General features: G+C 39.5%; 1 protein-coding gene across 5 annotated transcripts in view; it reads left to right on the top strand.

Annotated features, from left to right (window-relative positions):
• The window catches only part of sertad2b (SERTA domain containing 2b), a 43,851-nt gene that overhangs the window by 15,805 nt on the left and 14,459 nt on the right, over positions 1-13,587 (top strand). For 3 of the 5 annotated variants that reach the window (XM_085182899.1, XM_085182898.1, XM_085182897.1), the window contains one exon: positions 1-13,587. This exon is cut by the window's left edge. The exons of 1 other annotated variant lie outside the window; for it this stretch is intronic. In XM_085182899.1, the coding sequence (XP_085039025.1) occupies positions 13,583-13,587 (5 nt within the window). In that variant the 5' untranslated portion in view covers positions 1-13,582. One more of the 5 variants, XM_085182900.1, reaches the window with a different exon arrangement.

The following is a 13,587-nucleotide window of genomic DNA, read 5'->3' as shown; positions in this document are numbered from 1 at the left end:
GAAAGTGTGGGATTTTTTTTTTCATAACCATGGCCGTCCATCACATTCATATTAGTAGAAGGAACTCTGTTACATCTGACACAAATGTCCACTTGGTTCAAGGATGGACGGACTAGAATCTGATGGCAAAGTCATTGTTGCTTTTTACAAATACATATGTTTGCCTCTATTGGTCAGGCTAAACAGAAGAAGTGATGATGTCTTATTTTCAAAAATGTCTGATTCATGTTCTGCAAAAACACGTTTCTGGCTGTTATTTAATGCGATAACCCAGGAACACCCAGGAATACTGAACTGGTAACATCTTGATGTTGTGGACGTGACTTTTGTCCTTCAGCTTTCACTTCAAAGTTTTCATGTGAGTTCAGGCAGACATGGAAGTAAACTGACACTTGTCTGGATGACAGTGGCAAACAAGTGTAAGGCAGAAATTTCTTTTCTTTCCAATGTCTTAGCACTGAACAAGTCACCGGCAACTCATCTAGGATTAGAGGTAGGGTTAAGCTAATCTCCATCTGTCTCCAATAATTTTGTCTCTTTGGAACACCCAAATGGAAAATCCTTTAACAGACGGATGTCAGAGGGAGCTCATTTTACCTCATGAATCAAATACGGCGCACTTTGATCTTAGCCGAGTCGGACCAGTGAAACTCCTCTTTCTGTCAGTGTAAAGAAGTTTAACTGCTCATTTAATCCTGGAGGTATCTCAATGTAGGAAAAAGACTCTTTTTTACACAACACAGAAATGCTGAAGTAGTTACTGAAAGAAACCTGTCAGCATGACTCACTGGTCTTAAATTGTAAGAAATAAATGTCTAAATGCAGCTCACAGCAAGGACTTTCCTGTAATCACAAAGTAGAATTTTTTTGTTAAATAAAATAGATGATCCACATAAAATGCGATACTTTACTGTTACTGTTTTACATATTATTCTATAGTACAGCATTTTTGTTGGATATTTATATAGTGAAAACACATGATTGTTTTGTGTAATTTAAATGTTTGTCTATTACTTCATTGCTTCATTGTCTTTGTTAACTAGGTGTAAAATTTGTGAAAATACAGTTAAAAAGTCCAAAATTGATGCCCTCCTTCTCATTTTCCAAAGTTGTCCAGTGGGCCTGATTGGAGTCTTTGCGGGACCAATTCTGGCTCCCTAGGCCTTATGTTTCACCCCTGTTTTAACAGAAAAGTTTGTCAAAATGTGCCCATTTTTGCATGTGGCAAAAACGAAACCCTAACCCGGGTTTAGTTAGTCCACCGGCGATTTGATGGGTGTTAAGCGGTAAATTTATCACCTTTGTTTTGCTTGTTATTTTTGTACATTGTTCCAAGTGCATCCTGGTTTTTCAAAAGCTACACCAGAGAGGAAGAATATCTCTCTGTGGATCTCGTGACTGGAAGGAATAGGGGCGCATAAAATGAAGCTGCTTGGTAGCAGAAAATCGGGAGAAAAAGAAAGATGGATAACCAGCTAGGCCGTATAGCTACTAGCTGCTAGTCTCTAAAGCTGCTTCCTTGTGTGCCCTGACTTGTGTGTCAGCTCGCTTTCTCTCGAAGATTAATGACCTTCCTGTTTTCAGCTACAATATCCCCCCACAGAGTTTTCAGTGCAGTTTGCTTTGACATGAAGTGCATTTAAAAAAAAAAAAAGGAAAGGGAAGAAAGAAAATGCTGCAGAATTTACTGTTGGAGGCAAAGCGTCAAAGATATGCATGTGGGAGGAATTCACTCACACATGAAATGACACTGCAGTGAGTTGGTAAAAGCAATAACACTCAAGTTTTTACTATTACTACTCCACCTCTTTTTACTATGACTAACACGTTTACTGCTATGACTGCCATCACTTTCCGTATTTCTCACATCAGCTGCTATTTTCTGTACTTAGACCTTTGTTCAGACTAGTCATGCTCGAGCTAACCCCTGACTGAATTCAGTGTTTTCAGTTGGTGGACAGAGGTTTCTGTGTCCTAACTACTAATGGTAAGCTTTTCTGTTGGAATGTGTGACACTCACACACTCACTGGTTTGCTATGGATGGGTATACACACACACATGCATATTAAAGGATTGGGGAAACTCCTCATTAAACACATAACTGAGTATGGTCTAAGATACATCTAAAATAGTTGTTTTAGCCTCAAATAATGGCTTTATTTTCCTTTCAACTTCGGTTTAAGTCCATTATCATATATAATTTTGGTAATCTGCCTCTTGCCTGTTTTTGGCATTCGTACTCTGATTTGTTAATCCGTTATAGAACATGGGCAGTAAAGTCAGGGACTTGAGAGAGAAAAACAATTCATGTCAGAAGTTATGAAACAAGGAAAACAGAGAAGAGAAGAGTTCCCAAATGAAAGAGAAACAGAGCAAGAACGAGAGAGAGAACAACAACTTCTTTCCTGTAAGTCACCTGACACTGGAGGCGTTACAGCAGTCGTGAATAAACATACCTCCCTCCCTCCCTTTCTTTCTCTTTGTCTCTGTTTTTCTGTATGGCTCTCTCACCCATGCTCAAGTCAAGTCACAAACCCTCTCTTTGCAAGATGAAAAGTTTTGTGCAGAGCGACCTAACTTTTTTCTATTTATAGAGCTGTCTCTCAAAATTCTTCAGTCACTGGACAGAAAATAAAAAGCGCTGTTATTTTGTTTGGGGAAAATGGCAACTCGGAAATGTCTTTTATTTAAAGATCATACTTTGCATTTTGTGTTTTGAAAAAGTAAAAAGAAATGTGTCTGTTTTACAAGAAATGGTCACCTTGCTCTTGGATCTCAACCTCGAGCTTACTCCTCTCAATGAAACGAGGAATAAAAAAGCAGAAATTGTTTCCTAAAACTGAGGTACTGCAGTTTTTACCAATGTGGCTTTTTTCTGCTGTGGTCTAACGCTGACAGTACTGCGTGCTGTGGGCTGGTTAGATATTTACAGCAGTAATTGAGTCTAATTTAAGTAATTTAAGTCTACTGTAATAAACCATTATAATAAAAATTAATTTTTACAATTTTTGGAATAACAGTAGAGCTTTATGGCACAGAGGTAAGAGATATATTAGACATGCTTATTAGCAGGAAACATTTGATTGTTTTGGTGATGGAAATATGACGATAAGAAATATATTAAATATAGTCTGGTTGACCCTTCCATCACAACGCTCATAAAAACTGGAGGATTATCTTGATTTGCCAATAAAAATACCAATTTCCAGCCAAAACGTGGTATACAGTATAGAGAGTGCATACAGTAATAGAACATCACTAACTTGGCTTTTAAGAATGGCAATATGAAGAGAAGGAAGAAATCAGACCGTTATGAGCAGATGTTTGCATTCACAGCAGCCTGAGGTGTGCGGATTTGATCTCACTGCATGACTAATGGGCGGGATGTGAAACCATCCGGTTGAAATAGCCTGAATTATCCAATCACAGCTGAGCGAGAACGAATGTAAAAGTATAATGTGAAGAGTAACTTCTTCTAGATGGTGTCTCTGTTGCTCTAAATACTGTATATAACAGATGGATGCATCTGTCTGCTGTCTGTGTTTTGGTCACTGCCGTGTTGAATTTTGGAGCAGGAGCGAAACGCTACGTCCAGATGAACAGAATCAACTTCTTCGGATTTCCTTAACTGGACCCTATCAAAATAGCTGCTTACTAGTGTCGGGCACATTACTGTGAAAAAGTAATTAATTATAGTTACTAGTTACTTCTTCAAAAATGTAACTGAGTTAGTAACTGAGTTACAATAGTCTAAAAGTAATTAATTACTTGAAAAGTAACTATTGCGTTACTTAAAAAAAAAGTTTAACCCTCTGGGGTCCAGAGTATAATTGGCCATTTTTAACTACTTTTGATTTTCCCTCCACATTTTACCTTTAAAAACTATTTACTTTGCCTTGTTTGGTATCATTCTTTTCAGCACAACCTCACGTGTCTGAATTTACAGATATGTTTTTATTTTGACATACAGCATAAACACAATTGAACTAAAATCAGACAGAAAACATAAAATCAGAGTAGAAAAAGTTATATTTTTTACTGTAACAACCACAAACATGTTTAATAAATCATATTTCATAACTTTCATAACTTTAAATGCAAATATAAATGGTCAATTTTAAAATCCTTTGCACATGTTTTGCAAACAACAAAGTTATTTGCAGCCATTTACCTTTTACCTTAAAAAAAATAAAAATAACCATTTCAAACTATTTACATAACAACCAGCTGTTCAATAAGATGCCACACAAATTATTTGTGCCACACCAAAAAAATAATTTCTGTCCACTATAAAGGAGAACATCATAGCCTGATACCTGCAGGTCTGACAGCAGCAGGTGTATCACTGCTCCTGTTTCTACCTGGAGACAACAGTTGCCTCATTGTTCTAACACACAACACAAAACTATCCACAACACTACACACTAACTACACAAGACAACACATGAACTACACACTTCAAACACGCTAAACATCACAAATCTCTCACATCTCCAAACTCGATCTCTCTCTTTTTCTGCTCTCTCTCTCTCTCTCTCTCTCTCTCTTTTTTTTGCTGTCACTCCTAAAACTTCCCCCTCTTCCTAAACAACCAAATGTCATGTTGCCATATCATTTTTGATTGGTCTACATGGTGCATTTTTCCACCAACACTAACGGGCTGTTTTTTGTTTGCTCATAAGCAGAGAGGTCTCGCTGCGCTGTCCTTAGACAGTAAACGTTACGAAACTATTGAGGAAAAAACGCTGCTTATATATTGTTTATCATGACTCTGGTTTTACTTGGCCTATCAACACAATTTAAAAACTGGTATATATCACCTTGTTGCTTTGTCATCTTGAAGTGGTCATGTGATTGGCTTACCACGACTACTTTATTCTTCCTCAGTCAAACAGCAGCACTCATGCGACTGTTTCGCCCCCTTAGCTCCAGGTGTTGTGCCAAAAAGTGATCGTCTGCCAGAAAGTGATTGGTGCCCGCAGGAGCGCACAGCTGCTTAAAGCTGTAGCACCCAGATTACTTACAGCTACTTCCGTGCAACTGATATAAGATGCGATAAGCTGAACACAGCTTCAACCGTCTGTTTGTTGAAAAATAGTAACGCAACCGCATTTTCTTGTTTGTAACGATAACGGCGTTGTAACGATAGAAATACTAATTAGTTAGATTACTTACTAATTAAATTGATTTAAAAAGTAACGCCGTTAATTGTAACGCCGTTATTCCCATCACTGCTCGCTAGTATCCACCCATTCATGTACACACATTGGCAGAAACTCAGGGATCAGTATCTTGTCCTTAGATACTCTGATATGCATGATGGAGTATAGCCAACGAATCAATACATGAGTTTTGTAGTTTGTTTTTTTAATAATAGAATTCAAACCACAAGAATGAAGCATAAACTTATTGAATGAGGCGTTCTACACAGAACAATCCCAGCAAAATGCTCTAAGTCAGCGGTCCCCAAACTTTTTTGTGCCACGGACCAGTTTAATGTCAGACAATATTTTCACAAACCGGCCATTAAGGTGTCGTGGATAAATGCAACAAAATAAAATAATTCGACCAAGACAAAAACTGTGGTATTTTGTAAATATAATAATAAACGCGAATTAACTGTGTAATTCTGTAACTTTATTAGCAGCGTCCTCCTGAAATGCGGCAACAACATTGAGAGTAAAGTCCTCCTCTCTGCCCCTTAATGCTCTCTGGTCGCTATGGTAACGTGTAAATATTTATTTCAATATATGACACACATATACAACACAGGAAAAGACCCAGGGAAACCGAGTTTACGATAAAAACCCTGAAAACCATAAATTTCACACCTGAGACTCTGGCGGCCTGGTACCAAACGACTCACGGACCGGTCCGTGGCCCGGGGTTTTTTGCGCCACTGACCGGTTTATGCCCGACATTATTTTCACGGACCGGCCTTTAAGGTGTCGCAGATAAATACAACAAGTACCGAAAAAAGAAGATTTATTCATAACACACGTGAAAAGACCCAGGAAAACAGAGTTAACGATAAAAACAATAACAAAATAACGCTGAAAACCGATAAAACCCTGAAAACCATACATTTCACACCTGAGCCTCAACTCTCTCGGCCCGGTACCAAACGACTCACGGACCGGTCCGTGGCCCGGGGGTTGGGGACCGCTGCTCTAAGTGACTTCTAAGTTCAGTGACTTTAATTCGTTACCACACAGCGATCAGCTATAGTTTCTTTATTGCGACACCTGTCAAACCACCATTGATGTGAGTGAGGAAACTATCCGTTCAGACCAAATGGAGAAACTGAACCATCTCCTCTGGACTCCTCCTCGCCCTCCTGATGTTGGTGGACGGCTAGAATCCAGCCCGAGCCGGTTAGTTCTCCTGTTCGTCCTTTGCAGAGCTGAGAACTTTCCCCATCATTGCGTGTACTTTCATCCCCTACCTGTTTAACTGCATTTTCAGAATGAACACCTTAATGAGTCACTATCCAGTATAAAGTGGTAATACTCAACGCTTGCTGGTTAGCTTTAATAGCCTTTTCATAATCGTTTACACAACATCATAGCTGTTAAGTCTTCATGTTCTCCTGATAGATTTTGTTAATTTAATTTGAATTTTTGAATTTTTCTTTTTTTAAAAATTATTATTAAATGTTTTTACATATTTTAGCTCATCTTTATTTAAGCCTACGTAGTCTATGTTCATGAATGAAACTGATTTGGACTGCTTGGCCAACAGTGTAGCTATAAAACCTGACATCTGAGCTTTTGCACTAAAACCAGTGGCAGCTGTGGTTTCTCAGTTACAGTATCTCAAGATAATTAATCCCGTAATCATGAAATAAACTGTTTGCCCGGGATCAGCGCTTAATTGTCCAATTTAGTTAAGATAACAAACTTTATCCTAAGGATAAAGGGAAGAGCTCTTTAATGAAAGCAGCTTGTAAAGGTCATGGTGTACAGAAGCTTGTTGTCCCAAGATAAGCACACATTTATCTTATTTAGACAACAGTTTTTTTTATTATGTAGCAACAGCGCAGTAATTCAAGTGCAGTCAAGTCATAGGCTTAAAAAGACTGAAAAGCCGCATTTGTCATCTCTGTGGATACGTAATGATATAATTGGGTCATGTCAACCATGAGATTGCAGTTTCAAATCATGTGAGAGGCCTAAAGATTTGTGTTCTCTTTTGATGTGAGGGTTGCTCTGTGATTGAAGAACAGTAGGATGCAGTGCAACAAGTCCTAAAAGCCTGCTCGCACTCGTGTATTTTTTTCCTGCTGCACTCTTACAGCAGTATGGACTGGCTCCTAAATTTTATGCTCGGAGATTCAACATTTTATTAATGCTCTTCTGTCTATACCATTAATTGTAGATCTCATTAATGCTCATTTGGCTTGTGACAGCCTCCGTATAACATCGGCAGACATACGCTGCCATTGACTGTCACAGCAGCGTGCACAGATCACCAGCATTATAAGAAAAACCATCAGGGAGTTTAAGCGCCATGACTGCATTTTGGAAGCATATTCGACTAAAATGGAAGCACTGCAGGAGGCCGAGTCGCCTTGCTTACTTGTACTTCCCCTTTTGAAGTGCATGAGTCAAGGCACTTAACAAGTGTTTGAAGTCTCATTGTAATGAGAAGAAAAAAGATGATGAAGTGTGTGTGTGTGAGAGAGAGAGAGAGGGAGGAACAGGCTCTGTCCACCTTTGTGTGGGCGGTTATATCAGTTTAGACTGTATAGCACAAAATTGTGCCACTAACTGTGGATATATCACATCAGGGATAAAGGATTTTGTGTGTATGCACGTGACCGAGGTAACAGCTGTGTCTGGGCCAAAGAGGGGGCAACGGTGGACTCTGATAAAGAGACGGGGCAAAGAGACAATGAGAGAGAAGAGGAGGAGGTAGAGACAAAGAGGGAGAATGGGAAAGAAAGCAGATGGGTGTTTTTTGGTGTGGAGCCCTTCCCCTCCCTGCTCCCCCCACCCCAATGTTTTCTCCATTTTGGGCCTGTGTGCCACACCCATGTCTAATAGTGTTAATAATATTCTCTTCACACACCCTCCCCAAATCTGTCAGCACTCACGGATGTTTCTGCTGGTTTTACTCTTCTTCATTTTAAGAAGTAAACTTAAAGGGGAGAAGAGCAGCCAAAGATGAGCAGCGGTGTAGTTTCCACTTGTGATAGAACGTAAACATTCTGTTACACAGTAAATCACAATTACATTAGATTAAGGTCCACTTGTGTGGGATGACAGAGTAATAATCCTTTACGATAACAAACAATGGGGATACTGTAATGTAGTTCACCGCAAGCCATTTGCTTCTTCAATCAAGGGGCAATGGTACTGGTCTTTATATGATTATATTTGATAGAAGATGTAATAATTACCATATAACTACATCTGGTTCATGCACTGGCTATTAAAGTTGGCATTGACATGTGAAGGGCGAACCCAATGCAGAAGTATCTTGAATCTACATTCTTTTTAATGACCAGCAGGGAGCGAATACCGTGGTTGCAAAAAACCCGCAGGTTTTGTAGAAGTCTCTGAGAAAACAGTCCTTTGCTCTCTTGCTATATGATCCCAGTAAAAAACGTCCTTTAAATGTTCAAGTCTTAATAAATTTTGATGGTCATTTTATTATAACAACACAAAAAAACCTGTTATCTAATTTGGTAACGACTTATCACAAGATTTGCGTTTATAGTCAGATCACCTCTTGACTTCTAGTTTGAAAAAGTGAAGAGGGCAATGGTGGAAACACTCAGCTCAAGGCTTCACAGCAAAACGTAACAAACCAATGGTTGACCTCACAGTGCCCATCTCCATCTTTTATATACAGCCTATTAGTGACGACAGATGACGCACTCAAAAACTATATCATTGTTGAGTTAATTATCAAGTCGCTGAATGAAAAAAGCACTGAAGATTTAGTATTTATTGATTTGTTTATTGAAGACCAATTAAAAATAACTGAAAATGACAGTTCATTGAATTCCATTCACAAGAATCAAAATTCTTATCCTTATTATCCTGATTCTTTTTTACCCACTCTGGAAGCTGACCCAAATATCAGTTGGCTGATAGTGTCAGCGACTGATCGCATTTGTCTCTATGCAGGAAAACTTGTGTATAGAATATAATGCATTCAGAGGGTAATTTTAGAAACACAAATGCACAAATCTGACTGTTTCCACATTTGTAGCTGTGGCACATTCAGTAGAGCGTCAGTTAAAGGTGGGAAGACAGGTGTTGTCTTCACAGTCTTCACTAGTTTGTGATGTACATTGGTGGAAATTGCTGGAGCCTATCCCAGCTTAAATAGGGTGAAAGGTGGGCTACATGCTGGATAGGTTGGCAATCCATTACGGGATTAACACAGAGAGATAAACAACCAAACACTTACAATTTGATATATCAATATCAGAATTTTCCACCCCCTTAAAATAAGCAAATGAAGTATCAGATGGACTCTTGTAGTAGTAACAGCAATTGTAGCAGTAATAACTGGAAATGTACAGTAGGCTGTTGTTGTAATGGTTGTAGTAATACAAGTAGCAGAGGTGTTGAAGTGTTCAGCAGGCACAGCAATGTGCCTTTAACACAGCAACTAAACTCAAGACTGCTCGCCATGCAGGACCGCATTTGCTTCAGTGAATAAGTCACCAGCAGATGGTTGGAAGTTGCTGTGATACTTCCTGTATTAATAAGAAAAATACACAACTGAGGACATAATCAATACATTGTTCACATCAACGGCACTTATGATTAACAGACACACGAGTGTGAATCAACTGTTGTGCTCGGTGGCATTTTTCAGCTCATGTGCCTGTATGAATTCAGAGAGCCTGATGATATGAACATGCACCTCGTGTTGTCCTGCTGAGTATAAATGGAACATGATGTTCGTGATCTAATTCTGGTGACTGCCATAATCCCTGCGTTACCACCCAAAGGTGCAACACAGTGATGGATGAAAGCGCGGTGATGGATGGATGCAGCTTCATGCGCTGGGTGTTGAGTTGGACCAGTGAACTCACCGTGAGTCAGGTTCACAGTTATAGTGGCACACACACACACGCACACGATAACTTTGTAAAACACACACACACACACACACACACACACACACACACACACACACACACACACACACAACCTGATATGTGATGAGTAAGTTATCCAGTTCTTGGTCTGACATGAGAACCTCGGAAAAAATGAAATAATTAAATGGCGGGAAAATATGTAGAATCGGAGAGACAAAAACAGAGGCACAGGAAGAAAATTAAGGTTAAGGCATCAGCAAAAAGTTTTACTCAGTGAGGGAAATAAAAGAGCAAAGGAGAAATAAATAGATAAATGAGGGTGGGAGGAATATTGTGGGTGCAGCTCTCTCCAGTTGGTGTTGCTATGGCCCTGCCCTCCCTGCTCACTGAGCCATTTCCTGTTTTTGACCTGAAATCTTTATTTAGAGCCATCCCTCCTCGCTGCTCTGCATTCATGAGTCAACTCAGAGTCCAGAGAGATGAACGCGCTACTAAAATCAGATCTCCATTCACCACAGAAACTACGTATGCACCCTGGCTAACCCACTGGTTATCTGTACAGCAGCCGGGGCTTCATTCGGGTCTGTGTGCATGATTAAGAAACAATAGGATACATCCTTGTTGCCAAAAATAACCTCTGTCTGATCTGTTGTTTCCACAAGTTCTTCAGTGCTGAATCATTGAACAAGTTCGGTTAAATAATACTGTACTTTGTATGTCTCTCAGCACTTATCTAAGCATGAATTTAGACCCTGTTATGCCAGGATTATAAATGAAGCAAGTGGAACATTACATGGTGGAATCAATGGAAGTTGTGTAAAAAGTCGCAGAAGCAAAAGCATTTGATTGTGTATTGAACTGTGATGTCTTTGCAGTTGTGAGAGAAAAGAGACCCCAAAACCTTGGAGTGTTGTTTGTCATTCACTCTTATGTCCTATAATCTGGTACACAGAAGAGAAAGAACTAGAAAGTTGATAGGAGTGAAATTTTAGAATTTGTGTCGTGAAATTTTCATTGATTATCTGCTAATTACGAGCCAGAGCTTGTTACTGAGTGAAGAGATGTACGAGCCTGAGAAGAAAACGACACAGTGATGTAAGACAGAGCTCAGGGAGCTTCTAGCAAATGAAGACTGTAAAGAAAAGACGAACATAGCTGCGGTGGCATCACAAATTGGTTTAAAATCTTGATGTGTCATTTTAGGTATCAGATTCTTGTTTTCTTTTTCTTTTTTTTTCCAAACTAAACATAACCAAATTTGGAAAACAGTGTGGAGCTGTTAGTATCAGCTGATACTATCATTGGCTGGCTAGCTTCGTTGGCAGGATCAGGGAGTAATTCAGTGTATAAGTGCAATTGCTTTTGCCAGTGTTAGCTGTTGTTAGCCTCTGTTAGCTGCAGTTAGTGATACATTTCTTAAAGTGGATCTAGCATTGTTGGACTCGGACATGTATATTGCAAATACGCTCTTATACGATGCAAAAATGTTATCAAACAAAACTGCAGTTTTGAATATTAGCTTGCATAATGTTTAGCCTGCATGTTGTCAACTGTCTAGAGACAGATGGGTCTCATGTCTAGTCTGCAGGTGGCGTTGCCTCTTTCATTTGTGTTTTTGCATCTTTGACGCCATCTCAGATGATAAAACATATGTGTTTTATTTGCCTGAATGGTATGCGAGCACCTAAGAGATCTCATCTCCTCTGCCTTTGGCGTAATGCGTGTATACATGTAGTAGCCACGTGCATAATATGCGATTGGCAGAACAGCGATGTCCACTGCTAACAAGATAGCTTTACTAGATTATTTCCAGGTTTATGACAATTAATCAGTTTGCTGGAAAACATTGTTACAGACTCATCACTGAATACTTGTGAGTACAATATTCTTTTATTATTATTATTATTATTATTATTATTATTATTATTATTATTAAATAACCAAAAAAATAACTTGATTGCCATTTTTTAAATTTCTCAGTTAGACTAACCTGTTTCATATAACATGTGGTTTAAAAAAAATCATTAAAAAAAAACCTGATAGGCAAAATGCCGAGCTTAAACTTACAGGATGGGACTTTACTAAACAATGAGTGACACTGTAATTTGTGTCCACCTATATTTACAGCCTCTTTGCTGCTTGTTATAATTGAGCTGTGGCATAGCTTACATTGTCATCACCAAAGTTTCTAAACCAAATATCTTGAAAAGATGCACAGGTGACTTTTATTGTGTACTTCCTGGTGTGAGCAGCATACCTTAAAGGTCTAATTCCTGTTTTGCCACCTTTAAAACCACAGAAACTGACAGTTGGTATCTGGAAACACTGAGGTCCAGTAGATGGAAATACAACAAGTTGATTAAAGGCTGCCCTAGGAACATGCCGCCTGTCTTTAAAAAAAGTGTTATGAGGCTATATTAGGGCACAACTGGGCAGCGTGCAACAGAGGGCATCGGGGCCACAAACGGTCTGTGTGCCCATTTTGTGCCTCAGGATGCGCCGGTGAACTGGTGTTTTTGTCTGCACGGAGCAGACTGCCGGGTTTTGTTTGAGTTTACCGGACATCACCCTGCCATCTGCTGCAGAGTAGCATGGATGTCAGTAACCAGCCAAAAGGCACCGGCCGTGCACTCTTCATTTCCGTCACCGCTGACTACTGTTGTATAAATCAAGGAATAAATGAATGAATTTCATCTTTTTAATACATTCGACAATATGAAATAGCGAAAAAAAATCAGAAACGGGTAATTAAAATGCTTATATATAAGAAGCCTTGACAATGCATTAATTTCGTTTCTAATGTTATTAATGTTTAATTAACTAGTCTTACACTGAGTGGGAGAGAAGGCACAGCGTTAAGACATTGTGTGTGCTTGTGTGTGTGTGAGAGAGAGCGAGTGAGTGTGTGGGTGGAAGGGTGGGCGGGGCAAAGTTGACGACGCTGCCTTTCGGGGCAGCTGTTCGGTTTCAGCTTCTCTTGTGGCGTTCAAGTGTTCCTCGTAAATATATGAACCATGACAAAAATGGATTCTGGCATTAGGGTAATTATGCAGTTGTTAAATTAAAGTGGCATCGGGAGTGTAACTGATGCTCAGTGGAAAGCCACTTCCAGAAACTCAATTCCACCTAACAAGGAAAGAAAGCGTATTTGTTAAGGGCTGTATATTCTTACTACACATTTTGTCGATCCGTCAAAGTGAAACTTTTAAAAAGAAAATATATCAGCCCTCTTAAGTATCCGATAGTAGATTTTCATGTGTGCCCCATAACCCTAACAAACTCGTTTTCTTTCGGCAAATGACACTAAAGTGCGGGACATTAGCGCACGTGCTTTTCACCTCGCGAGCGGGTCCGGCAGCTCTTGAAGGCAGCAGCGTTCCTGTAAGCGGAGGCAGTTTTCTCCTCCTATCAGCGCCATTGTGTGACAGAGTCTCCGGGAGCTCGGACGGACTGGTTTTCTGTAGGCGACGGGACTGTTTAAATACCCTCCATGTTACTCTTTAAACACCCGGCGGACCTGGATGCG

The sequence above is a fragment of the Neolamprologus multifasciatus genome, chromosome 13 (assembly GCF_963576455.1).
Source record: "Neolamprologus multifasciatus chromosome 13, fNeoMul1.2, whole genome shotgun sequence".
NCBI classification, from domain to species: Eukaryota; Metazoa; Chordata; class Actinopteri; order Cichliformes; family Cichlidae; genus Neolamprologus; species Neolamprologus multifasciatus.
Note: the sequence above shows the minus strand (reverse complement) of the source record. Positions and strands in the feature narration are given on the sequence as shown.